Source organism: Sceloporus occidentalis, unplaced genomic scaffold, assembly GCF_023333645.1.
Source record: "Sceloporus occidentalis isolate IW3139 unplaced genomic scaffold, rSceOcc1.0.p SCAF_4, whole genome shotgun sequence".
Taxonomy (NCBI): domain Eukaryota; kingdom Metazoa; phylum Chordata; class Lepidosauria; order Squamata; family Phrynosomatidae; genus Sceloporus; species Sceloporus occidentalis.
Window position 1 is genome coordinate 66210725 of NW_028316984.1, and position 25893 is coordinate 66236617.

Here is a 25893-nt window from a genome sequence, read left to right on the forward strand (position 1 = left end):
AACTACCTTTCCTTAGACTTTTTTGTATTGCTATTTTTTGTCAGGACCATGTGGCACACTTGGTCTGGAAATGACTTGGGACCTTATCACACTGGGGCTTTAGAGCTCAGAACTAGGGTGAGTTTGAATTGAGTGATGTGCATTCACCTCATTACGTTCATGTATTTTCACACCCAGTTGCTTTCAATGGGGCCCCCTTCTGTGGTGGTTCCGCGGGGCTTCTGAACTGAATCCAGCTGGCTCCTCATTTTGGCAAATGCGCTAAATAAGTGGATTCACGGGATTCGCATTGATGGTCAGTTCGAATTCAATGCTGATTGGTCTGGTGTGGAATTCCAATCTGCTGGTGTTGTGGAGCACCATCGCAAGACCCCCGGGTTGCAAATCTCCCATGATACCCTGCTGCAATTTGTCCCATTTGTTTCCGGTGGCCCTTTTCGCTTTCAGGGCAACCGGGTCTCCATTGGAGCTCTCTCTATGCTTCCCTCTCCTTCCCCACTGCAACTTCTCCAGAAGAGCCTGGCCAGCCAGCGCTCTTTCCCGCCTTCCCTGCCTCTCTCTCTCTCTCTCACACACACACACACATCAGTCAGGGGGTGATGGGATAGGTCGCTAGGTCCAGGATCGGGAGGCAGAGGCAGTCAGAGGGTGATGGAATAGGTCGCTGGGGCCAGAGGATGATGGGTTAGGTGGCAGAGGGGATGAGATGGGGATGCAGGAGCAGTCAGGGGATGATGGGTTAGGTGTCAGGGTGAAGGAAGGGAGCAGACTGGGGTCTAGGAGGATGCAGGGGATGATGTGACAAAAGGATAGATATAGATATATGTTTCTGAAATAGATGAGGGGAATGACAATAGGATAGATATAGATGTGGAGGGGAAATAGCTGTCATTCCTGTGAAAGTGGAGGGGAAATAGCTATCATTCCCGTGAAAGTGGAGCCAGGCTCCCTTCTTCACCCCGGAAGTGCAAAGGTTCAGGATGCCTTCAGGGCCCCACTGAGCATGTGCAAGGGTCCCAATTTGAATCGTTGAATCCCCCATGGTATGCACCGGTGTGGAAATACAATTTGCACTCACTCCGCTTTGCCTGAATCCGCATCACTTGACTTCCTTGGATTTGATTCCCCCTCAGCTCGGAAGGGCAACAGAACAGCAACCAGGTGTGATAAAACAGCCACGTTATAACGTCAATTTGAATCATTCGACCCACACTCACCCCTGATCTTAGCTCCAATAACCTCAGTGTGATAAAGTCCTTGGATGTGGCCACTAGGTGGAACTAAGAAATAAGTAATTACTGCTCCAGTGGCAGGTGTGCATGAGTCAGCATTTAGAGGGATGTGCCTCAGGGGATATCTGATGCAATATGCACTAGGGATGTAGCCAGCAATGTTTCATTGGTGGGATGATATCACGTGACTGCACAGATGACCACCTATAAAAAGGAGATGGTGATTATCTCCTGTGTGAGTTTGTTGTGGTTGGTGATTGGCGGAGCATTTTGTTGGTTTAGAGAAGATTTGTGAGTATACGAGACGGCTGTCCGATACTCTGTATATATTTGTAAATACTTGCAACAAAGATTAAAAGCCCTCATGTTGAGTGAAAGCTTGCAGTACATCTGTCTTTATTTTGGCAAGCCGGGAGCTCAAGGCTGTTTGCTGTGAGGATTTTTTTTCCTTCTCGGCCTGAATTCCTTTTTCAGACGTCTCTCCAAAACCCTTCTCCATGGCATCCTGTCAGCGTGGATCAACTCTGCACGTGGTCGTAGTGGACACAGCACGTCTCTCTATGCCCCAACATTTTGTTCTTTTGGTTTAGGAAAACACCTTTGTGTGTACATCTGCAAACGGATACTGCCAGCAAAATAGAATGAATAACCTGCACTTACTTTTGATCTTAGTCATCACAGATTCTGCAGGGGTGGGCAATGCAGAACCTTCTCTTGTTTTCATAGAGGCATAAAAAGCATTTTGCATGTTGGGCTGAAAAATAACAATCTTAATTGTTTTTAAATGCTGGGGCAATTCTTTGCCTATGAAGTCACCAACTGCCCCAATCATGTCATCAGCTGCATCTTCAGGACTCCTCCCTGACTGACCTGCATCATGCATGACAACACAGAAAAAGAAAGATATTACAGACAACAATCAACACTATTTTACATGCTGCTCACCTCTTAAAAAAACAGGGGCGGGCAACCTGGAACCTCCTGAGTGTTATTTCACTTGCCCCTCTCATAATGACAAAAAGTTGTGCTCACCCCTTCCCTGTGACAGCAGCCTCTTCCTGAAGAGAGAGCCGCTGCCACCACAGCAGAGCAGGAGGAGCACACTCACCCGTTCTCTTCCTACAGCGGGAGGAGAGCCCAACCTGATGTCCGCCCTCTTCTGGGGCGTCACTCAGTGTGGGCTGCACCTCCTAGCGATGCACTGGTGTACTGGTGTACACTTTACAATTGTACACTTTATGATTGTAAAAACTGGGACCAAAGCATCCTTAAACATCTCTTCCTTTGAATTTCCAATGGCTTTAGTACTTCTGTTACAGTAAACTTGTAATATATTGCTCTAATCCAAAACTGTCTTTGGCAACAGAATTTCCTATGTCTTTGAAACAGAACAAAAAGGTTATAAAGGTAACCAGTAAAAAGAACAGAATAGTAAGAAAACACTGAGGAGGGACTAGAACACTTTTATTCCAGTACATGAAACGCTGCCACACAGGTGATGACAATGATTTGTTCTCTCGTGCCTCACAGGGGAGGGCTAGATTGAATGGGTTTATAGAAGGGCAAATTTTTGTTGAACCTAGGAGGAACATCTCTATGCTATGAACAGTTTGATTACAGTATCAATTAATTAGAAAGAGGAGTAGACTTTCCTTTAACCGAGATCTTGAAACAGAAGTTGTTGGGAATGCTCTTGATCTGCATCAATGGAGGGCTACATAGCCCACAATAAAGTTTCTACAACTTATGGAAACTGTTTTCATCCTTGGCCAAGGGTGAATTTCAACACTCTAGAACTGTTTGCATAAACTACAGCACAAATTGATCCAACACTTATTACAACTATCAGGTTATTTTATTTTATTTTATTTGTAGGATACCTTTCTCCCAGAAGGGACCTAAGGCAGTTATCAGGTTAGTGGTTGGTTGCATTAGTTGTGCTAATGCACTAGTGCTAAAGGGAGTGGAATTTCTAGCACTTTTCTGCTAGTATAGTTATTGGATACAACCCACATCCACAACTTACTTTATGATTTTATAAATATAAAGAGATGGCTAGAGATGGCTGTTTCTTATACAGCAATTGATAATCAGGCAGTTTTGGCAGCAGATGCCTATTTGTGGAGAATCCTCTCCATTTAATCCAAGTATACCACAAATGGATTTAGCAGTACTGCCCGTAAGATGCAAACCTCTAATGCAAAAATTTATTCCAACATCTCAAATGTCCTATAACATGTGAATTTGTTATGGAAAATATCTGGCCATCCAGATGCTATTGTACTGGAACTCCCATTGACATTAGGCACCATAACCAATAGTGAGGGATGAAGAGAGCTACAGCCTAACAATATGTGAAGGGTCACACATTAATCACCCCTGGTTTAAGCCATCTTTCCTTAATGAAAAAAAAGTTATTCTGAATCTGCCAGCTGTTACTTTCTAAAGAAAATACAAACCTGTTCCAATTGCAGGAAAGGCAACAGATGTGTATTTCTTTGCTTCACACTCTTGGAGAACTATGGAGACCTGAGTTTTGATATCCGGGTTGGGAGCAAGGTGTATAATTTTCTTACAGATCAGATTGCCCCCTTGTGTGGTTATAAATCCATTGTGAAGCTGCAAGGCTAGAAAAGAGAAAACAAGGACTCAGTAGTCCAGCCTTTAATAATGTAAACCTAAATGCCTAATTGCTGCATCTCTTAGTTTAATGAGAAGATTAGTGTATAAAGCGTTTTAGGCATACATTTCACATATTTATTCACCCATCCATTAATAGTTTGCTTAAGAGGCAAGTAGCAATCCTAACATATATTTGCTGGAATTTGGGGGAAGAGTAGGATCCATATATCATTTAGCAACTAGGTTTTGTTCTCCCTTGGAAGCAGCAAGCTCCTGTTAGGAAGGATGAGGAAAATTGTATCAGCCAGACAGCAGGTCATGAGTGTCATGAAAATTATTTGTTAGTACTGTGTTTACATTATCAGGAAGAGGAGAAATTTGTTTGATTTTTCCATCATATCTGCCAAAATAACACTTGTGACTTTGGGAATTATGCATCTTGACTTGGCTGAGTGCCATTTGCTGCTACATTTCAGGCATAAAAATGACATTGGCAGATAATTTGGGGATGTGACCTCCCATCTGAACCATAGGATATCTATGCCTGCAGATATTATTAAATGCTCTCCCCAGTCACTGAGAAACCCCTTTATCTGTAGGCCTGCGTAGCTGAATTATGGGACTCTAAGGCAAACCTTAGTAAGGTTTTCTTGGTAAGGTTTGTTCAGAGGCCACTGCCTTCTTCGAGGCTGAGTGTGACTTGCCCAAGGTTACCCAGTGGGTTTCCATGGCCAAGCAGAGAGTCAAACCCTGGTCTTTCAGAGCCCTCACTGTATTAGATGATTAGAAAAATCATGAAATTTCTAAGGAAGCATGAATAAGAGAAAGAGAAGAATTATCTAATGGATCTGGGACTTTTCATTACCAAATGCTGCACATTCCTTTTCCACTTCAGGGCCGCCACCTTCTAAAATTGCCTTGGAGACACCTTCAAAGAAGTTAGGGAGAAAATGTTTAGGTAAGTAATTCAGGCAAGTAATTTTAAAAGAAGCCTATCTTCTGTAAAAAAACATGATGGACAAATTATTTGAAATTGTACATCAAAATTGTCAGATGGCAATCAAATTGGATATTGCAGAGCAGGGTTTGAGCTGGTCTGGTAGAATGATGCTTGGCTTTAAGTACAGGGAAACCTAAATTTAAAATGCATTTCACAAATGTCTTAATGCACATACCTACAAACTCAGTGTGTCTACAATAATTACTCATTAATGTAGATTCAGAATCATAAATAGGTTCAACAAAGCTAAGTACCTGCTTTGGCATTAAAGCTTGAATTTGTTACATTGACAATAACATCTGTAGTTTCCTTTGTAATATCTCCTGTAACTGTTTGGAATTTAATCGGCCCAATCTGCATTTCATGAATTCCCAAAACAGGAATTGAAATAGGTCCAAAGAAACCTGTAAATAAGGAATGATACAGGATGATCAAAAAAGGCATTAACCTCTTGATGAAACACTCATGCTAAGTACAATACACAAACACATGATGTTAAATCAGTATTTTAAGACCTCCAAAGAAAAATATTCAAAGTTTTATTATTTTTTAGTTCTGTCTTTGGGCAATGGTTGGGAGATTATAGCCCACTGAATTTGGAAGATATCAGGTTATGAAAGCCTTAATACAATTTAATTACTTTTCTATATACAGACATAGGAAAAGAGCAAAGCTTGGGGAAGTTATTTTTTTGGAACTTCAGCTTCAAGATTTACCAAAGCTTTGGCCAAAATAGAAAGCTATAAATAATAAAACACTGAACTAAAAAAGAAATATTTGTATTTGGATGTTTTTATCCTGAAATATTAAGTCAAGCTCAGGTGTGTATATTTCATATCTAACATGTCAACAGATCAAGAATTCATTATCAAAAGCAGAGAGAGAGAGAAACAAGGACAATAAGCTACAATCAAACCAAAATACTTGCCTTCATTTCTTCCATCAGTCTGTAGCAGACCACTAGGAATTCTGCCAGTCCCAGACTCAAACACTTGTGAGAAGGCCTAAGAGGGAAACATACCAATGTTGCTGAAAGAGGATCACAATGAAACCATTCTACAGACCATATGAATACTAAAAAATAAATTCATCAAAAATCTCCCTTCATAGTGTTAACTATCTCTTGTAACTCAGAAGGTCATGGTTCTTCTTCTCCTAGTCTTTTAGAAAAGGATTTATTTGCATGAATGAGAGAAGAGATGGCACACCTTGTTTATAAACTATTCTTTTGGCTAGGGATCTATCAAATGGTTGAGTTTTGTTGCTACTGCTGCTCTGTCAATATTAATCTAGAAACATATTTTGATTTTTCAAGAGAACTGAAAGTGACAGAACTACCATTCCCACAGGGTACATTTTTGGTGCTGTTCTTTAATCCAATCATTGTGCCCAACTGAAGAGGGGACATCTGTCTTCTTTATTCTTTCATTATTCCAGTTTTCAAGGAAGAACGAAACACATGAACAGAAGTAATACAAATATATGTACACCATATAGGCACTACTATATCACCATTAACTCTGCAGGATGCGGAGGAGGATAAACCCTAATATTTCCCTCAAACATGTGCTAAGAACTACACAATCTCCTTCATGCTTACTTGGAAATTTTTACTGATTTCAACAGATTTCTCATGTGCCTATGTCTAGAATCCTAAAATTCCTAAATAGGCATTACAATTCATATAGAAGGTAAAAAAAGAATTTCAAGTGTTATAATTGTTATACCACGTGTAAACTGAGAGTCTGCTGGACTAAAACCTAAGTTTAATATTCATGGTGAGTAAATATATTTAAGAATTTAAATACTAATTTTAATGCTACACTTGAATCAGGGACTAAATACATTTTGAATTACCAAGGATTACAGACAAATTGTGCTGGAGAATCAGTACAAGCCCAATGTTAGTTTTAGTAAGCATGGCTTGCAATTTTCTGACTGTGGTGTGTGTGGCCATGTTGCTGATAGTAAAAATTAGTGGGGTGTTAGTGTGATTTTGGGTACTGCCGAGTTTAGTTGTGTTACATGTTTTGAAGGTTATTGTTTCTTTCACCTTTAATTCTTTTAGAAGTGTCTGTAATTCTGTAAGGTGATATCTGATTAAAATATCTTTAATTTTATTGGTTTACAGATTTTTCTCCATGTTTTGACTAGATATTTACAAAGACAAAAATCATTAAAAATATCTATTTTACCGCTTTTATGTTTATCTTTGTCAATCTCATTTAATATTAATGAAGTGGAAATTTGCAAATTATTCTTAGATGCATCTATAGTTCATTATTATATTAAATAGTTCAATATAGTTAAAACACTAATCAATCAGGAATCCAAAAACAGCTGGTATACTTCTGTGAACTTTGTAATTAATGAAACTAATTAACAGTTTAAAACTACACAGATGAATAAATATTATTACATATATGTATTTCTTAATATTATAATTTTTTGTAAGAAAATGTGCATGTAACAATAACAAAAGTATGTGTAATGTCTGTTCATGTGCTGTAATCCTCAAATATCTGAAGTTTATCATAGGGTGGTTCTTGCATTAGACATGTTTGCCCACCCCTTTTCTATAGGAAGGCCTAGCTGACTGATTCAAACACTTCTGTCTGTCCTATTTGTATGTTCTACTGTACAAACTTTCTGGAACATTACTGAAATCTTTCTTTGAACCATTTCAGTGCCGTTACCTGTATGTTATCTGTATCTTTTGGATGTAGGAGAAAATGAACTTCCTGAAGAAATTTTAATTTTTTTGTCCTACTATACTGAAGTGTCTCCTCAAACATTAATTTAGCAACTTCAGCTCTTGGAAAGGAAAACCCGCCTGTCCCAATGGCTGGGAATGAGATGGAACGTAACGACAGCTCTTCGGTTCTCTCCAGACATTCTCTCATAATAGCTTTAAGTTTCTGTAAAATATACAGCAGATGTCTATAAACCTAGCAGTCAATCATTAAAACCATAATATTAAGGACATGTACAAACCTAACACCAAAGCAGAAGACATAGCAGTTACTATGTATTTTATTCACATATCCATCACATTCATATATAAAGTAGACAACAGATGGGGTTGGGAGGTGCCTTTTTAAAACACACACATGCACAGAAACATGGGGAGGAAGAAAGGTAAACTTAGATCTTGGAAGCAATGAATCACAAGTATTGCTGTTCACTATAAAACATTTGTTGTAATAAACGAGTCATGAAATTATATTTCTAAATGAGTGTTGAAATGATGTTGCTTTCTGGGAATAATGATTAATTTTGTGTTACTTCCAAACATTCGGTCTGAAGGGCATTTCTGGAGGCCTTCTGACATAAATTTTAAACTTTTTTTGTCTGTGTCAGTCCCTAATCAATCTTAAAGTATTCCTCACCCCACAAAGAAAGCAATGGAAAGTAAAGGAAAAACTACAAATATAGCAGTGCTAAGAAGTAGAACAATTTCAGGCCATGTTTGCAAAACACTTCCATGCAATTTCTGGACAAGTACACTCCTAGACCTACAACACATGTTGTTCTGCCTGTGTAGATTGACTATTAAGGATCAATTTTCCAAACAATTCTTAGCAAGAGTGTTCTTCAGCTAAAATTGATATGCAGGACTAGTGCAAGGTTGGACTGTCAGCAGCTTCCCATGGACAATGTGAAGTCGAAGGATTTCATGGCCGGCATCCATAGTTTTTTGTGGTTTTTTTCAGGCTATGTGGCCATGTTCTAGAAGAGTTTCCTCCTGACATTTTGCCAGCATCCGTGGCTGGCATCTTCAGAGAATTCTCTGAAGATGCCAGCCACAGATGCTGTTGAAACGTCAGGAAGAAACTCTTCTAGAACATGGCCACGTAGCCTGAAAAAACCACAAAAAAATCACTGAGTGCTAATTGAGTGGGTAGGGGGGATCTCTGAAGTCCCATTGCATATTCCAGGTCAGTCAAGAAATTAACTGAGTGACTTTGGGCCAGTCATATTCTCTTAACCTAACCTATATCATTGGATTATTGTCAGTTTAAGCAGGATGAGAAGCCGTCCAGGAGGGAGGTGAAGGAGGAATGTCCAGGCTAGTAGCCTTCACCTCGCAAATAATCAAAACAGTGAATTTCAAGACTGAATATGGAGGGCTGACTATTATACGTATACCCAAGAATAAACACAAAACAGTTGTACTATTAAAGAAAAGCTAAATCTGCATTTTTGCTTTATAATAGAAGAAACTATGGTGGACTACATGCAGTCTTTTGACAACTGATTGGATGTTGAGAAAGAAGTATTTAACAGCCTGGCATAATGCAATTTAAAAAGTGTTTTATTGTTGTTGTTTTAAATGCAATTTAATTCTATACCAGTTTAAATGAATTTTAGCAGTAAAGTATAACTCTGTGCTTATCTGTACCTGTTTTATCTATTTTCATTTGTATGTCTTTTAGGCTGGGTGCCATCTTTCCCCACAATGGTGGGAGAAAGTTTGGATATATGTCAATTAAAAAATAAACACAAGGATTTAGGAGGCAGGATAGAGGTGGATTATGCAACACTAAAGGTAAACCCTGCAAACCATGTCAAACAAGACTGGGGTGGTCTCCATATGTTTTTGGCATAAGGTGCGGTTTTGTGGCCCTCCAGATGCTATTTAACTGCAATTCCCACAATACTTCACTATGGCTATGCTGGCAAAGGCTGATGGGAGTTGTTGGACAAAAACGTTTGTGGGTCGTGACCCCTTTGGGGTCAAACAACCCTTTCACAGGGGTCACCTAAGACCATTGGAAAACATATTTCCAATGGTGTTAGGAACTGAGACACTGCTCCTCTATGGCTGGGGGTCACCACAACATGAGGAACTGTATTAAAGGGTCACAGCATTAGGAAGGTTGAGAACCACTGGTCTACAGCATCACAACTGCTCACTACTAAAGTAGATAATGTATTTTTTTAAGAAATGTTCTTCCCTAAGCAGTGAGCAACATTTGTTTGTCACAGCATATGATTTTCCTCACCTATGTATCTAATATTTAGCATGGCTTGTTTTGTAATTATATGCTAGGTGAAATGTAGCTGGTGGATACATTGTCTGAATTCAAAGCGGCATTAAAGATGTATCCCTTCCAGCAGGCCTATCCAGGTGGTTTTTAAATTATGAATTAGTTATGGATTGATTGTTTTTAATATGTATGCTTTTAAAACTGATGTTACACTTTTAACTGTATTTTAACTGGTATCCATGTTTTTGTGTTATTTATCTATTTGTTGTTGTATTTTAATCTGTTGTTCCTATCTCAATCTATAAAGAGATGGAGGTAGGAAATTATTACTATTATTATTATTATTATTATTATTATTATTACATTAACCATTAGAAGATAAGCACAAGCTTAATTTTCAAGTCTGATTGCTGATGAGCATATCTTTGAGAAAATCCCATTACATGAAGGGAGGAAAGGGTTAACTGTGGGGAACAGGCATTCTTGTTAAAATCTGTGTGACCCTGAAAGAGTGTAACTTTCAGGCACCCTGAAGCTACCCTGAACATAGCCAGAGGACAAAAATATGCAGCATCGCATCTCTACATACAGCCACAGATTTAAAGTAAAACAAATCCTTCTTCTTTATCCATGAGCTTTGAATTCTAGTGCAGTGCTGACACAGAAATGAAACAGACCATTACCTTGATTGCATGTCCTTTTCCTCCATCCCACTGTGGAACAACAACATGGAGGACAACTCCACTAGCCAAGTTGTATCCCCTGGTCTGGATCACACAGCCATCCTGAGCTCCTTGACCTTGAACAGCTAGATCAAACTCAGCCTGGAGTTCTGGCCCAGCCTTCTCCAACAAAGCTTTGGAAAGAGGACCCACACCAAGCTTGAGATCGCTGCCAATGCTGCTTACAACAATGTCCGTCTGGAACAGAAGGAAACTTTAAATCATTTAGAAGTGAAATGCATCAAGCAAGACACAGACAGACTCAGCGTCCTAGGAGCTAGGAAAGCAAATTGCAGACTATGTGAGACAAGAATGATATTATTATAATTATTATGATTATTATTATTATTAAAGCAATGAAGTGGGAAGCAATCCTTACATTAAAATTTAGGATTAAACAGTGATACTGGCAGTAGATGTGAGACAAATAGTACTATTTTGAATGCATTATTATCATAATAATTGATGTCCATAGGATATAATTTTGTCAAGTGGTGTAGCTGGCTTTCCAAACAGATTATCCTTCAAGCTACCAATGTATAGCAGCTCTGCCGGGATACTGACCTCCATGTTGGTTATTGCTATAGTTACAAGGTATGACACATGAACAACTGGGGACTGCCATAGTTAGAATATTGGACAACTCAGTCCCCAATTGTGAGTGGTCCTCAACAAGTAAACTACATTTGGTTTCAAAACTGTAAAGATGTCCTATCTGCATCTAAATACAATTACACAACCCTTTACATGCTTACCATCGCATATTCAATGCCCTTTTCCTGAAGAATAAGTTTCAGGCCTTCATCAGAAATCACTGTGTGAAAATCTTCTCCATATTCTACAGGCGGACTGGCTGGCTGGGAGTGAGACACAGAATGGGGCTGGGGTGGTGCTTCTCTGAAGATTTCATTCAAAGCATCAGCAAGAGCCTGAACTGTATTTTCTGACACATCCACAAGGTATATCTGTTTCAGGCTGTTATTCTCAGAAGATTCTTCTAAATGTTCCTTGATGGCTGTCACAATGCTATGGGCACACTCTTTTAGCGGGAATCCAAAAATTCCAGAGCTTACCGCAGGGAAGGCTATTGAATTGTATTTCTCTGCCTGTTTTAAACTTTCCTTCACTGCTTTTTTTAAGAGGCAAATACATTTTTCATTTTCAAAGCTGCTCCACCTTGGCCCAACTGCATGAATGACTTGTTTACATGGTAAGTTGTAAGCACCTGTGGTAATCGCACAGCCAGGTTTAAAACGTCCAGCTCTCCTCACTAGGTCATCACAATCTCTTTGTAGCTGTGGACCAGCTGCTTTTAAAAGTGCACCTGCAAGGCCACCAATGTGCTTCAGATCCTCATTTGATGCATTGACCACAACGTCAACTGGAAAGCATGTCAAGTCTCCTTTACAGGCCTCAACAACAACACCATCCTTCAATTTTATTTTTGCATGAGGGTGCCCTTCCTTTACCCTGGAGTCTCTATCATCTTCTTCATCCTTCTGTAATCGGATCAAACAATGAAAGGATTCTTTTGCTTCAGAAATATAGGAATGTTCTCGCTTTTTGAAGAAGATTTTAACTCCTGGTTTATCAAATAGCACTCTTCTAGAATGCAATAAAGACAGCATTTGTTCAACTATGGCAGCTGCTTTCATTACTTCTGCTTTAGGTCCACTCAGGACAATGTTCTTCTGTTTAGCTTGTAGCCCAAAATTGATTTTCACATTCTTTCTCTTCAAGTGTTGCCAAATCTTACCCTTTTTTTCCTCCATAAACTGCACAACCACTAACGACTTAGCAGGGATTACTTTTAGCATCCGGGTGTTCTTCTCAACAAAATTAGAAAGCTCCTGGTAGACACTGGCTACTGCTGTTGTATAACCAGCTATTGTTACTTTAGTGTCTTCCCCCAAAACAAAGCAGTCATCAATTATTACAGCTTCATCAACAGAACTGTGCTTCTTCAGGAGTTTTTTTACAAGTTCCTTCCATTCCCTTTTGTTGATGAGTTCTGGATCTTCCAAAGTAATGAGCTTACTATGCAAGTCTTTCTTTATCTGTTCCTCTGCTTTCACGAGGTCTCCAGAAGAATGACCTACCAACAGTACAGAATCAGGTCCAAGATCATATGCAGCATTAATATTATTTGCATGAAATATGATTGCGGATACCTTTTGGCTGTCTACATGCTGTAGGAATTGAAAAATCTGAGCAGGAACAGTGACTTCCTTCTCTTGCATGTCACGCAACTTCTCCAGTAGATCACTTTTCATTTTGTATACTTCTGTGGGCATTCCACACAGTTGCATCACATTTGTTGAAAGATCATAAGAGAACTTGAGGCCAGAGTTCTCTTTATAGAAATTGTCATCTTGCAAAACACGATGCAAAACAGCATGGCGTCTTGGGGCAATTTGCAATGTTTGCTGTATTGCCTGCCTTGCTTTTTCGGCACTTTGAGTCAAATTTTCAATGTATGTATTTACCTGATTCACCGCACTATCCACATTGAATACAAAACCAGATATGGTAACAGTTTCTTTGGAAACATCAGGCACGGCTAAAACATTATTTATGAAATTGGTTTCTATCTTCTCCCATTCTGCTGGGATAATTTTGCATGTTGTTGTCTTGAACTTTGATAGGATGCAAGCAAATTCTGTAAAAACTTTATCTTTCCAGGTCTTTATTAATTTTCTTATGGCCATTCCTTGTTTAGATAAGGCAGATGATGGATGTATTGTGATTTCTGGATGTTCACATGTCACTGGGGGCCACATTAGATCACAGAAGCAATTTTTCATTTCTTTATCTATTTCTTGGGTTAGTTTATCTTTGCCTTGTAGGAACTGCCAGATATAAGGATCTAGAGGAACTCTAACAGGTTCTGGCATCTTGATCTGCAATCTTTCCTTCCCATACAAGACGGCATCCAAAGAACTGTAGTATGGGTAAACTGAAACAGGTTGATGATCAAAAGAATGCTGCTTTTTCAATACAGTCTGCACAGCTAAAAAAAAATCAACAGAAAACACAGTGAATATTCTGACAATTTAATTACCATGAGCAATGCAAATGCACAGATGTCATACAAAATATATCCACCACTATTACTATTGATTATGTACAAAAGCAGCAGCAAGTACTGTGCACTGTTGCCACCACACTTTCCATCCCTCATACATGAAGGGAAAACATTTAGAACTTCCAAATGAGCTTTGCAATAATCCTAAGTAGTTCCTGTATAAACCATAATCATTTTTGGCAGGATACACTGTTTTATTAACCAATGAGTTTGCGCAAGTCAGTTTCTCCCATATTCAAACAACATTGGTGTTCACTATGATCTAAAACACACTGCAGAAATAATCCATTTTGAGACCACTTTAACTGCCCTGGCCCAGTGCTAGGAAATTCTGGACACTATAGTTTTGTGAGACACTTAGCCGTCTCTGTCAGAGACACTGGTGCCACAATGAACTACAGTTCTCAGGATTCCCTACACTGAGCCAGGTCAGTTAAAGTGGTCTCAAAATGGATTACTTCTGCAGTGTGTTTTGGACCTATGATTTGTTATGAGCTATGACAAGAGGTTTTAAATGTTTTCCTGTTTCATACTAACAAGAAAGAGAGGATAAAAAGAGGAAAGTGTAATTAACCTGGTATTCACCATGATTCATATAGGAATTGGCAAGCCATTTTTTTTCATTTTGTTTGAATCAAGCCATCATTTAGGAATCTACAGGGCCACCTTTTTTGAAAGACAGTACACAATCTAGCCCCTTTCTCACAGCCATGGGCAGAATTCTACCACTGATTCACCCTGATAAAGAATCACAGAATCATAGAATTGGAAGAGGCCACAATGGTCATCCACCCCAACCCCATGCCTTGCAGGCACTCACAATCAAAGCACCCCCGACAGATGGCAATTCAGCCTGTTTAAAGACCGTCAAAGAAGGAGACTCCATCACTCTCTGAGGGAGAGTGTTCCACTGTCCAACTGCTCTTACTGTCATGTTCCCACTCATCCTAATAATCTCCAATCTGGTTCCCTCTATATTTTTCTGAAAGAACTGTGAGTTCATTTTTAAGGCTATGACACTGAATGCCGACCACGATGGCTGGGAAATTAAGACTCTATCTGAAAGGCATCACTGATCTAGATTACATTTCTCCTTTTCTATCAATGCACTTTTAAATTTTTAAACAATTTTTGGAGCTTTTATCACAGTTAAAGCAAGATACGGTAATTTGAGGTTTGAGTCACACTATCATTTGCGTCCTGGCATGAAGGTGTGGCTTGTAGAGTGGTTAGTAATTACTGTTTTTTCCACATCTTACCTGCCCCTCTAATATGACCACCCTGTCATTTTAAATTGTGAAAGTGACATGACTTTTGTTTCTTTGCCTCTGCTAAAACATTAAGATTTCATGATTAAAAAAGAAAATGCACTGAAATTCTCAAAAGCCTTATAAATTTCATTTTCATTTGCAATGGAGGGAGCATGGGAGACCAAAAAAGAGGGGGTGACAGGTAACATAAAAGGCACACACATATACACTGGGAAAACCTCTTCCAAAAGTTAACTGAAGTAGCAACAAAGGATGGAACATCCTTCAGAAGAGAAAGTGGGTAGGAAATTTTTCACAGCAAGCACAATACATGGTATGGCTACTATTATAAAGTTAGTACTCAATGGCGGTTAAACTATACATCACAGTACACCACAGCATGCAGTGTCCTTTTAATATTCTAGACCAAGTGTAAAAGGCCTCTATCCAGGCTGAAATTAAGTAATTAGTGACTGAAAGTTTAATCCTCCCTTCCTTTTGACCCCCATCCCCAGTATGGCTTTCCTTAAATCTTCATCTAGAAGCACACCAGATATGGGGGCATATTACACAGAGGGAAAGACCTTCCATTAGGAGCTATCCTCTTCCTCCACACCCACCCCTCTTAACCAAACAAAGAAGAGCATGTCATTTAGCCTTGAACTATGAGCCACGCAAACCAAATTCCTCCCAACAACATGCAGTTTCGGTTTCAGATTCCAGCAAGGGAAGAAGTCTCAGGGCATACAATCATTTCACTAACATATTTTTACTAGTCTTCTCATTACTATTTCTGTACCCAGGGGTGAAAAAAAAAGGTGGGATATTAACAAAGACAATCACAACGAAAGACTTCCTGTACATTTCATCTGCCCTCGACCAAGGCCCCATTTCCACTGGGCATATAAAGCGATATATTCCGCTGCGATTCTGACTCGGATCTTTTTTCTGAGTCGTATTCGAATATGGTCCCGCATTCCCATTATGAAAGGGGGCAAATGGACTTGGGTTTTTTTAACCCATGTTCTCATTCCCATTGAAATCATAGAATCATAGAGTTGGAAGAGACTGCACAGGCCATCCAGTCCAACCCCCTGCCATGCAGGAAATCCAATCAAAGCATCCCCAATAGATGGCCATCTAGTCTCTGGTTAAAGACCTCCAAAGAAGGAGACTCCACTACACTCTGAGGGAGTGTGTTCCACTGTTGAACAGCCCTTACTGTCAGGAAGTTCTTCCTAATGTTGAGGTGAAATCTCTTTTCCTGTTGCTTGCATCCATTGTTCCGGGTCCTGTTCTCTGGAGCAGCAAAAAACAAGCTTGCTCCCTCCTCAATATGACATCCTTTCAAATATTTAAACAGGGCTATCATATCACCTCTTAACCTTCTCTTCTCCAGGCTAAACATACCCAGCTCCCTGAGTCGTTCCTCATAGGGCAAGGTTTCCAGAACTTTCACCATTTTAGTTGCCCTCCTTTGGACACGCTCCAGTTTCTCAATGTCCTTTTTGAATCGTGGTGCCCAGAACTGGACACAACATTCCAGGTGGGGCCTGACCAGAGCAGAATACAGTGGCACTAATACTTCTCTTGATCTAGACACTATACTTTTATTGATGCAGCCTAAAATTGCATTGGCCTTTTTAGCTGCCGCATCACACTGTTGACTCATGTTCAACTTGTGGTCTACTTGGACTCCCAGATCCCTTTCATATGTAGTTTCATTCAGCCAGGTGTCCCCCATCCTATATCTGTGCATTTCATTTTTCTGCCCTAAGTGCAGTACCTTACATTTCTCCGTGTTGAATTTCATTTTGTTAGCTTTGGCCCAGCTTTCTAGTCTATTCAGATCATTTTGAATGTTGATCCTGTCCTTTGGAGTATTAGCTATTCCTCCTAATTTGGTGTCATCTGCAAATTTGATAAGTATGCTCCCAATTCTGTCATCCAGGTCATTGATAAAGATGTTGAATAACACTGGGCCCAGGACAGAGCCCTGTGGGACCCCACTGGTCACTTCTCTTCAGGATGAAAAAGAGCCATTGTTGAGCACCCTTTGGGTTCGGCCGGTCAACCAGTTACAAATCCATGTAACAATTACTTTGTCTAGCCCACATTTTACAAGCTTGTTTGCAAGAATGTCATGGGAAACCTTGTCAAAGGCCTTATTGAAATCAAGATATACTATATCCACAGCATTCCCTTCATCTACCAAGCTGGTAATTTTATAAATGTTCTCAGTTGTAATTTGAAGTGGACTTTTTTGCTCCCCATTCTCATTGCCCTTCCGGAACCTCTTTTTTTTAAAAGCAGCTGTCAATTAAGCGCCTAAGTGCTTGACGTCACAGCCAATCAATTGCTTAGGCGCTTTTCCCCTGTGGGAAAGGGGAAAGGAGCCTCTATTCCCCCAGGTCGCTTGGCCTCCCAGGCTCTTCTGTGTCTTCCCAGAGTCCCTCTGGGAATGGGAGAAGGAGCCTCTATTCCCCCGAGTCCCATTGCTCCCTGGGCTGTTTGGGGGGCAATCAATGGGTTCAATGGGTCTCCTCACATGTCAATCTATGCAATGTGGAGGTTCCAGGGGGGTGTAATATATTTACTGCGTTTGGAGGTCAATGTAGCAATTTGCTATGTTTGGACACCCGACAGAGCGCCTAAGCAATCGAAAACTTAATTTAAAAAATAATAAATTTGTCTATACATGCGATCGCCTTACCCTGCTTCCCACTCCACCAGGAGAAGGCTATGCGAACTGGGGGAAATGGCGCTGGTAATGCAGAAAAGAGAACAAGCGGGTGACACCCCCAGGCCAGCCCCTTGAGCACTGCTCCTCCCATCCCCAAGTTCTCAAATCAGACACCCTTGTCATTCCCATTCATTTGCCCCAAATCAGACTCGGGAGGTGCAGGAAAAACCTCTGAAAAAGTACAGTCAAATTAATCTGGATTATCCACCACTGATTCAGGTTTTTCCAGGAAAAATCAATTACATGGGGATCAGATCCAAATTCCAATGGGAACGAAATCAGCGTAATGAGGATCAAATGTGCGCTCAAATGGGAACGATGCCTCCATAATGCGAGTCTTGATCCACTTTATAAGCCAGTGGGAATGAGGTCCAAGAATCTCCATCCAATCATTGTGATCCCCATGTATCTCAATCCTATTTCTCGAAGGCTCACAGTCACTGGATAAAGTTTGTGTAAGGCACATAACCACTGGATAAAGTTCCCAGACCACTTCAAAGACAGCATCTTTCAGACTGTTTCCTTAAGATATCAGTAATTGTATTTTTGTATCCTGAAGAGATTAGTAATTATGAGTACAGTGTGCCCGCGTTATACGCGGGTGCACTATACGCGGCTTTAAGCTTACGCACTCAAGCCACGTGGGGCACAAGGGGTGGCACATCCCATTCGGATGAATGGGGGCGTGCCCGTGGCATGTGTGCATGGCCATGCCGCCATGCACACGAACCCCATTCATTTGAATGGGACTCAAGCATAGGCAGAATTCACTTTACGCGGGGGGGATCCGGAACGGATCCCCCATGTAAGACGAGGTTCGACTGTACTCACTCCTTCTTTAGCTAGAAAGGCAAAGTACTTGTAGTTTCTAGTGAGTTAAAGATATCGGTGGTTTTGCAAGGGAAAAAGTAATCTTATAATTTAACTGGTAGTGAAAGAAAGAGTAGCGCTCTGTTCATGCTCAGTGAATGCATTTTCTGTGACTTAACCATGGACCCATTCACACTAGGAAATAACCCAGTGTGGAAACTGTGTTATTTCCATAAATTTACCACAATCAAATCTCTCAGTGGCATTTTGTCCCTATTTCTGTTCACACTCAGGGAATGGCAATAGGGATAAAATGTCATGGAGAGATTCAATCATGGCAGGAGTGGGGGAGGAAGAGAAGGGAGGACACAATGACAGGACGAGGAAGGAGAAGAAGAGGAGGGAGGAGTAAGGAGGACAAAGAGGATGTGGCACGGCAGGTGCAGGGGGGAAGAAAGAGAAGAAAGAGGCACTAGCTCATGTAGACAGGATAGGTCCATTAAGGTTGGAATCTGCATAAATCCTTCACCAAGGCAGTGTGGTGGTGGGTGCTATGCTAAGCGTGGTGTTTGGAAAAACAGACAGCAAAGAGTACTTCCCTTTGGGAGCAGGACTCCTTTGTTTTAGAACATTCACACCAATTGTCCAGTTATTTCCATACATCTCTTGCCATTCATCACCTGGAATATCCACTCAAACTCCTAAGAAACTGACCCAGGACCCATTTTACCTTATAAATATGCCTGCTTGAGTACCTCCAATTTGGTCTTGTTTGGAATCAGGCAAAAATTCTGTTCGATTTAAGCTTGACTCAATTTTGCTGGTTGCGTACAAAGAAGCATGCTGAACTACATTCAACTCATAGCCTTCCTCAGATTGGAGTCTCGTTTCTGGAACCAGTACAGTCTCACCCTCTGCAATTCTACTATCTGCTACCACCTTTTATATCTTAGTTCTTGTGTGTGTGTGTGTGTGTGTGTGTGTGTGTGTGTGAGAGAGAGAGAGAGAGAGTATGTGTTTTGCATGTCATGTTGATTCTTTTAATCAAAATTTGAAACCTGCTCTTGAAGTTCTTCTTGGTGTTGGAACCCACATACATGGTCTTGTTCCTGGCTTTTAAGTTACCCAGTGTCTGAAGCTGCTTCCTACTGAGTTAAACCATTTACCACACTGAATACAATTGTGGGTGCCATCACAGGACCATAGCATTTGGGGTAACAATCGAGTCATGATAATTTGTCATAAAAGTAATTCTTGTTCTAATATAGGTTACCTGATTGCTATTTGTATTCGAATTACTATTCGTATTACAGTGATTAAGTTCAGGGTATTCCTGTATTTGTTTGTGTTCAGGAACAAAAAACAAACAAACCGTCCCTGCAGTTTGTGGGAACTTTTGACATGCTGTTTTTCTTCTCACCTGTTTCTCAAGGGGTTGAAAACTCCAAATTTGGCCCTAGTTGGGAAAATGACTAATTTCTGTTTCACCCCTAGCTTAGAGCAGCACAGCACTAGTTAATGTGTGCCAAAAGAAGAGACTGTTCTAGTTGCTCAAAACAGCAGCAAGGTGATGATACTCTTATCTTTTGGCAGATTTTATCTATCCAATCCAGGGAAAGATGGGTTATACAGGAATGAAGAGCAATGTACTTTGTTCACCTTCAGGGTTACCTTCCTGCCTACAATGTGTGTGACAGAGTTTGGACTGTTCTTTTAAAAATACTGTTATTTGTTGTTTTATTATTCCTCCTTAGTTCCCTGGTAGTTCATTGGCATTACTCAAAAAGTGACAGATTAATAATATATTCTGAACAAATTCTTTTTCATTCCTATTTTTAAAAAAGAAAACAAAAATCTCCTAATTAAAGTCAGTATTTTAAGAGAAGCAAGTAAAGAGTACTCATTATACTATTGTCATCATGTTATTTCACAAAAAGAAGTTCATTATGCCCTTACTACCCCAAAAACTAATAGGCCACAGGTCATACTGTTACTTTCAACACACTACTTCAAATGTCTGGGTGCTGGTAGAGCCAGTAATTTAGCAGAGATGATGAATAAGTATGGGGATGAGATGGCTGTGATAATTCATTGGCTGGATGAAGAGTTTGCCCAAAAGCCCAACACAGGTCCTCACACACACAATGCAGGTGAGCTTTAATAGTGCACACTAGGCAGGCACATATTTTAGCCACCCATGCAATCCTACTAAAGCCCCATGAACTCCAAAACACACAAGCTCCCAGTAACTCAGACAACAATCAAATATCAGGTAAATATATAAATAAATTAATACCAAGTATCTAGCTCTTGTTAAGGCAACTTCAAAGTGTTCCCCACCTGGCATTTGTAAACATCTTAGAAATCACACTGGTCCAGGTAGGTCTTCAGCTCAATTAGGAGCAGAAATTGTGTATCATACATCTGAAATCTTATTCCTAGACAAATTCAGTGATCCAGGTGTCTTATCCCTCCACTGTGCAAAACTCTACCCTACTCTACCCTACAATCTTTTTAGATTGTAAGCCTGAGGTCAGGGCAATGTCTAATTAACTAATTAATCTTTGTAAAATGCCATGTAAATTTATGGTGCTATATAAATAAACATTAATAATAATAATAACAGACATCTAATTAAATTACATTTTCGAGTTCAATTTAAATCAAACAAATAAATGTATGTTAATGTGACTTAGCTTTATTATTTATTCCGTTTCTAAAATGTGACTTTTCCAGTTGCAATATGTGGAACCTTTTAAACTGAGAGTTTCTGTGGTAGGCATTCATCATCACTTCTGTCTGCAAGCATCTTAGCTCTTTTGCTTTCCAATCATCCTATTGGTTAATGTTTAAAAGACATCTAAAAAGTAAGTCATATTACCTTGATTGTCACAAAAAGTAATAAGAGCTGACTCCTCTTCAGGTAACATTTTAATACTGGAGACAGGTCCTCCTCCATGCTTTGGACTTTCAAAGTAGAGTGTTATGAAATCTTGGTGTACTCCAGTAGGAATATTTTCAACTTTGATCATTTGTGTCAATTCAAGAAGCCGGGCAGTAAATTTATACTCCTTAAACCTAGAGTTCTTGGTACATCTGTCCATGAATTTTGCAGCATCTGAAAACATGGAGTATAAGGCATTACTTGTACCTTCATCTCCCCACCTTGGCTCAGATCAATTATGATCTCTCAATGTGTATTAATAGGGGAAAGATCTATCAATAGTTATCAGCTATGACAAATTAATAAAACATGTATGTTCTGAGACTATTAATTTCAACAGAAGTTTGATTCAAACAAGAGAGGACAGCAAAGGACCCTGCTTAAGTCAAGCATAGGGAACCTTTCTTACTTCATCTGTTCTGGACTACAACCTCTATAATCCCTGACCATTGACTCTGCCAGAAAGGCATAGAAGTTGTGATCCAAAGGCTCCCATCTCTATTTTTGTTCATAACTGTTCCATGTCTTTCATATCACTTCCCCATTTCCCTTGACACTTACCATGTTTGTTCCCATTACAATTCACACTATTTTCCTCCCATGTGATCTAATCATCTCTAAGTCTGCTAGGGCTGGTGGAGGGTAAGGCAAAAAAACCCAGTGTAAGCACATACCCCCCCACACACACACACACTTACTCTCCCAAAATGGGTTAAACCCCAGTAACTTTTTAGTGGAGAGTGACCCTTCCAATAAGGAGGGGGAATGTAGTGGGGGAAGTGGTTTCTCCTCACCCACAAAGCCACACCTGGGAATGATGTAACAGCATGGCACAATACTGCTTCCATTGGGTAATTTGTCCAAAATTGAAAAAGAAACATGAGCAGCTGATGACAAAGGCAAGTCACCACTTGGTGAGGCAGCAATGTGGCTTTTCCTTACACAAAAGGGTTGGATGAGCTTTATTTAAAAAACAACTGGCCACTTCATATTATCTCCCCTGAAAAGTCTTCAAATTTGACCTCTCCATCAAAAAAGTGGCTCCAGAGAAGAGGTGGGTGGAAAATCTGTCACAGCTTCCTCTTGCACTCTTGTTCTTCGCTTTTTAAAAGTAAATCCTCATAAGTATTAATGTAAAGGTACCAAAATACCTCACTGTAACTCAGTGGCGGAGCATTTTTATTCCAAGGCCTCAAGATTTGTCCCCAAACGTTTGCTCTACTGGCAAAAATTCTCACCTGAAATGCTGAGATTTGATTCACAGACATCAGAGAGAAAATGAAGCCAATGATGTAGCTTACTCTAAGTCAGCTTCCTATATTTCTAATACTTCCAATCATATTTCCTTCCCAGATGCCTCACTGTAACTGTCATACATTCCTAGCTAGTGTCCACTTCCTAAGTTTACTGGGACTATCCATCACGTTGGTCCCTGAACTACAAAGTAGTTTTAATGGGAACAGTCTTAGAAGTTTGCATACCAACTTCCTTTATGTGAAAATACCTCAGCAAGATAAGTTTACAATTCTCACCCATACTTCGCTGAAAGGTTACCACAGCAGCATTTCTCTCTCTTATCAATTCAGTCTGGAAGTCATTTTGTACTAAAAGCCCACTGATATTCTCTACCAACAGAGTTAATATGTCAGTTGTGATAGATTCTTTAACATTTTCAATGACAACAAGAGATGATATCTGGGAAGCGGTGAAATCATCTTCTCCGTGACCTTGATTTTCACCAGCCAGTTTGCTGGTGATGTTGTCTTGCACATCTAATTTGAAAGAAACATCATTAGATGATTCAATTATTGCTTAAACATTTGTGTAAAATTCAATGTGCCAAATTACTCTTTCAAACACTGGCATTTAAGTACAATCTGTGCAAGATGGCATCAGCTGCAGTATTTGACCTCTCAGCCATGAAATATGATAGTTCTACTTATGCCTGCAATATTCACTGGCAACTAAGAAGCCCCAGTAACAGCAATCCAGAATAATTCATCAAAACGAACGACCTCATGCAAATTAAGAGGAGAAAGAGGAACCTACTTTTGGATTTTTCAGAATTTGGAAGCCACTTATAAATAATCTTTGACAGAAGCATGGTTTCTGATTATCAGTTATCATCATATATCAAACAGGAGAAAAAATAATCTTTAGAGAGGGGTAGATCTTTTCTATATCCTGCATACCTGTATATCTCCCAGTTTTCACAAACGGGCCATTGTGCTTATTGTAACCCCTTCTGAAGAAAGAGTGCATAGGTTTGCAGCCTACACTTACAAAACAATCTTATAGATGTGCATACTCAAAAACAAGTCCTACTGAATTGAGTGGGACATACTGAAGAAGTAGGCTGCAGTCCCAAAAGTGCTGACAAATACACTGTTCAGCAAAAAAATATCCCTACTTTCTGTGTGCAACAAGGGTAAGGGGACAGAGTATAACACTAATCGTGTTTTAATTATATTTTAAATAATGTTGTTACAGTGGGCCCTCCACTTTCACCACGATTAGGGGCACAGGAACCCCGTGAAAGTGGGAAAAATGCAAATAAAACACACTATTTCTTTACCTGCGATAATACCTCTCTAGGAGTCTCTATGTCCTCCAGAACAACTCAATGGTCAACATCTTCCAAACACTGACCACAGAATCACACTGGAGGACCTAAAAATGCTTAGAGAAGTGTTTTCTCTAGTAATCTCTTCCAGCACAACTCTATGGTCCACCTCTGACAGAGTTATGTCGGAGGACCTAGAAATTCCTAAAGAGTACATATTGATCAAATCCACAAACAATAAAATCCACAAAAGTCAAAGCCACAAATGTGGAGCACTAACTGCAACTCCTTTTTCATTTTTTGTACATGGATGTTTTAAGCTGCCTTGGATCCTATTTTGAGAGAAAGAATGGAAAGAAGTGCAATAAATAAATAAAATTGATTGAGCATAATGCTATTACAAGTGTATGTGAAACACTATTACTGTGACATAAAAGACAACACCGCAATATTGCCCAAACACAAGGTCCGTTCAAATATTTACTCTAAGAAATTGTGTAGAAGATGAAAAAGAGACTGGGTTGAAGTTTGGAAACCTTACTTTTGGACTACAACTCCCATAATCCCCCAGCTTCCATGGCAATCAGCAATAGTGTCTGGAGATGCTGGGAAATGTAGTCCAAATGGTAGATCTGCCAAGCTTTGGTCTGGGGCACTACAATCCATTACCCTTCTTGCTATTCAAAGATGCCTGCAAAGGGGCACCTGCTCTATGCCTGTAGGTTCCTCTTGTGACTGGAAACCCTTCTAAATGTGGGGAGAGCCTGCATGTGTGTCTGCACCAACTCAGAGAATGTGTGTGTATGTGAAGATGCAAGGGAAGAGAAATCAAAAACACCCATCCATCCTCCCCCCTCTTTAGGATTAAAATAGCTAAAGTTGGCAAGTTCTGCTCCTTTTGGTAAGACTCTTAAAGGTGTATCAATACCATATACTCAGATATTTTGGGCTACAGTTCCCATCCACATTTGCCAACATGAAAACTGATAAAGAGATTGTGCGAGTTGTATTCCAAAATGTCTGAAGGGCAAAGGGTCACCGACCTAACATCCCCTGCTTCTCAGTCAGATACAAAATCAGAATACGAAAGTCACATCAATGCTGTCCTCAGCAATTACATTTGATTTTAAAATGTCACTTTCCCTCCAAAGCATACTGAGGATCATGTCAGTGTTTGAAATCACTGTAAGAGATTCACCGTACCCTTTTCTTCAATTATCTTCTCTTCTGTCACCTTTCCTGTTTGGTTTTGTTTGGTTTTAGGTACCGGATCTCTAGTTTCATTGGTTGTTTCAGGTAGTTTGACCACCAGCTTCAGCGTTCCTTTTTCTCCTAGTTCAAGTTCATGGGTCTTTTTGGAGAGAACTCTTTGCCTCACTGAAACATAAAGAAGGTGCTGTAAGTGTTGTAATGACAGCCAGCAGAGCTAGCATGTTATAGCAGTTTGAGTGTTGGATTAGGATACTGGGAGACCCAGCTTTGAATACCCACTTGGTCAAGGAAGCCCACTGGGTGACCAAGGGCAAGTTACACTCTCTCACCCTCAGCAAGGGAAAAATCCCTCTGAACAAATCTTGCCAAGAAACTCCCATGATAGGTTTGCCTTAGGCTTGCCTTAAGTCAAAAATGACTTGAAGGAACATGACAACAGCTATAACAGAGCTACAAGTCAGAAATCCAACAGGGGCAGCTTTACTCAGCATCAAAATGTGTCTGCTTTGATGCTGATCTCTCCTGATGAAGTATGCATGATGAACTTGTGCAGTGTACTACAAAAGGAGTAACGAATATGTGGGTCTCCATATGTTGTGTTGCAACAGCCCTCACCAGCATAGCCAAGGGTGATGGGAGTAACAGACTCACAACATATGGAGTACTGTACAATCAACAAGGCTTCTTTGCCTTAAGGAACTTACAATTGTAAAGTTCAA

The 25893-nt window shown here is 40.0% G+C and overlaps 1 protein-coding gene across 1 annotated transcript in view; it reads right to left on the reverse strand.

Annotated features, from left to right (window-relative positions):
• Positions 1–25893, reverse strand: part of PARP14 (poly(ADP-ribose) polymerase family member 14) — a 40630-nt gene that overhangs the window by 7212 nt on the left and 7525 nt on the right. Inside the window, exons 2-12 of the mRNA XM_089520198.1 lie at positions 25166–25339; positions 22932–23171; positions 21337–21573; positions 11323–13577; positions 10529–10765; positions 7551–7772; positions 5783–5858; positions 5109–5258; positions 4720–4782; positions 3692–3859; positions 1893–2102 (exon numbers count right to left, since the gene is read on the reverse strand). Coding sequence (XP_089376324.1) covers positions 1893–2102; positions 3692–3859; positions 4720–4782; positions 5109–5258; positions 5783–5858; positions 7551–7772; positions 10529–10765; positions 11323–13577; positions 21337–21573; positions 22932–23171; positions 25166–25339 — 4032 coding nt within the window. The remainder of the gene's footprint in view (positions 1–1892; positions 2103–3691; positions 3860–4719; positions 4783–5108; positions 5259–5782; positions 5859–7550; positions 7773–10528; positions 10766–11322; positions 13578–21336; positions 21574–22931; positions 23172–25165; positions 25340–25893) is intronic.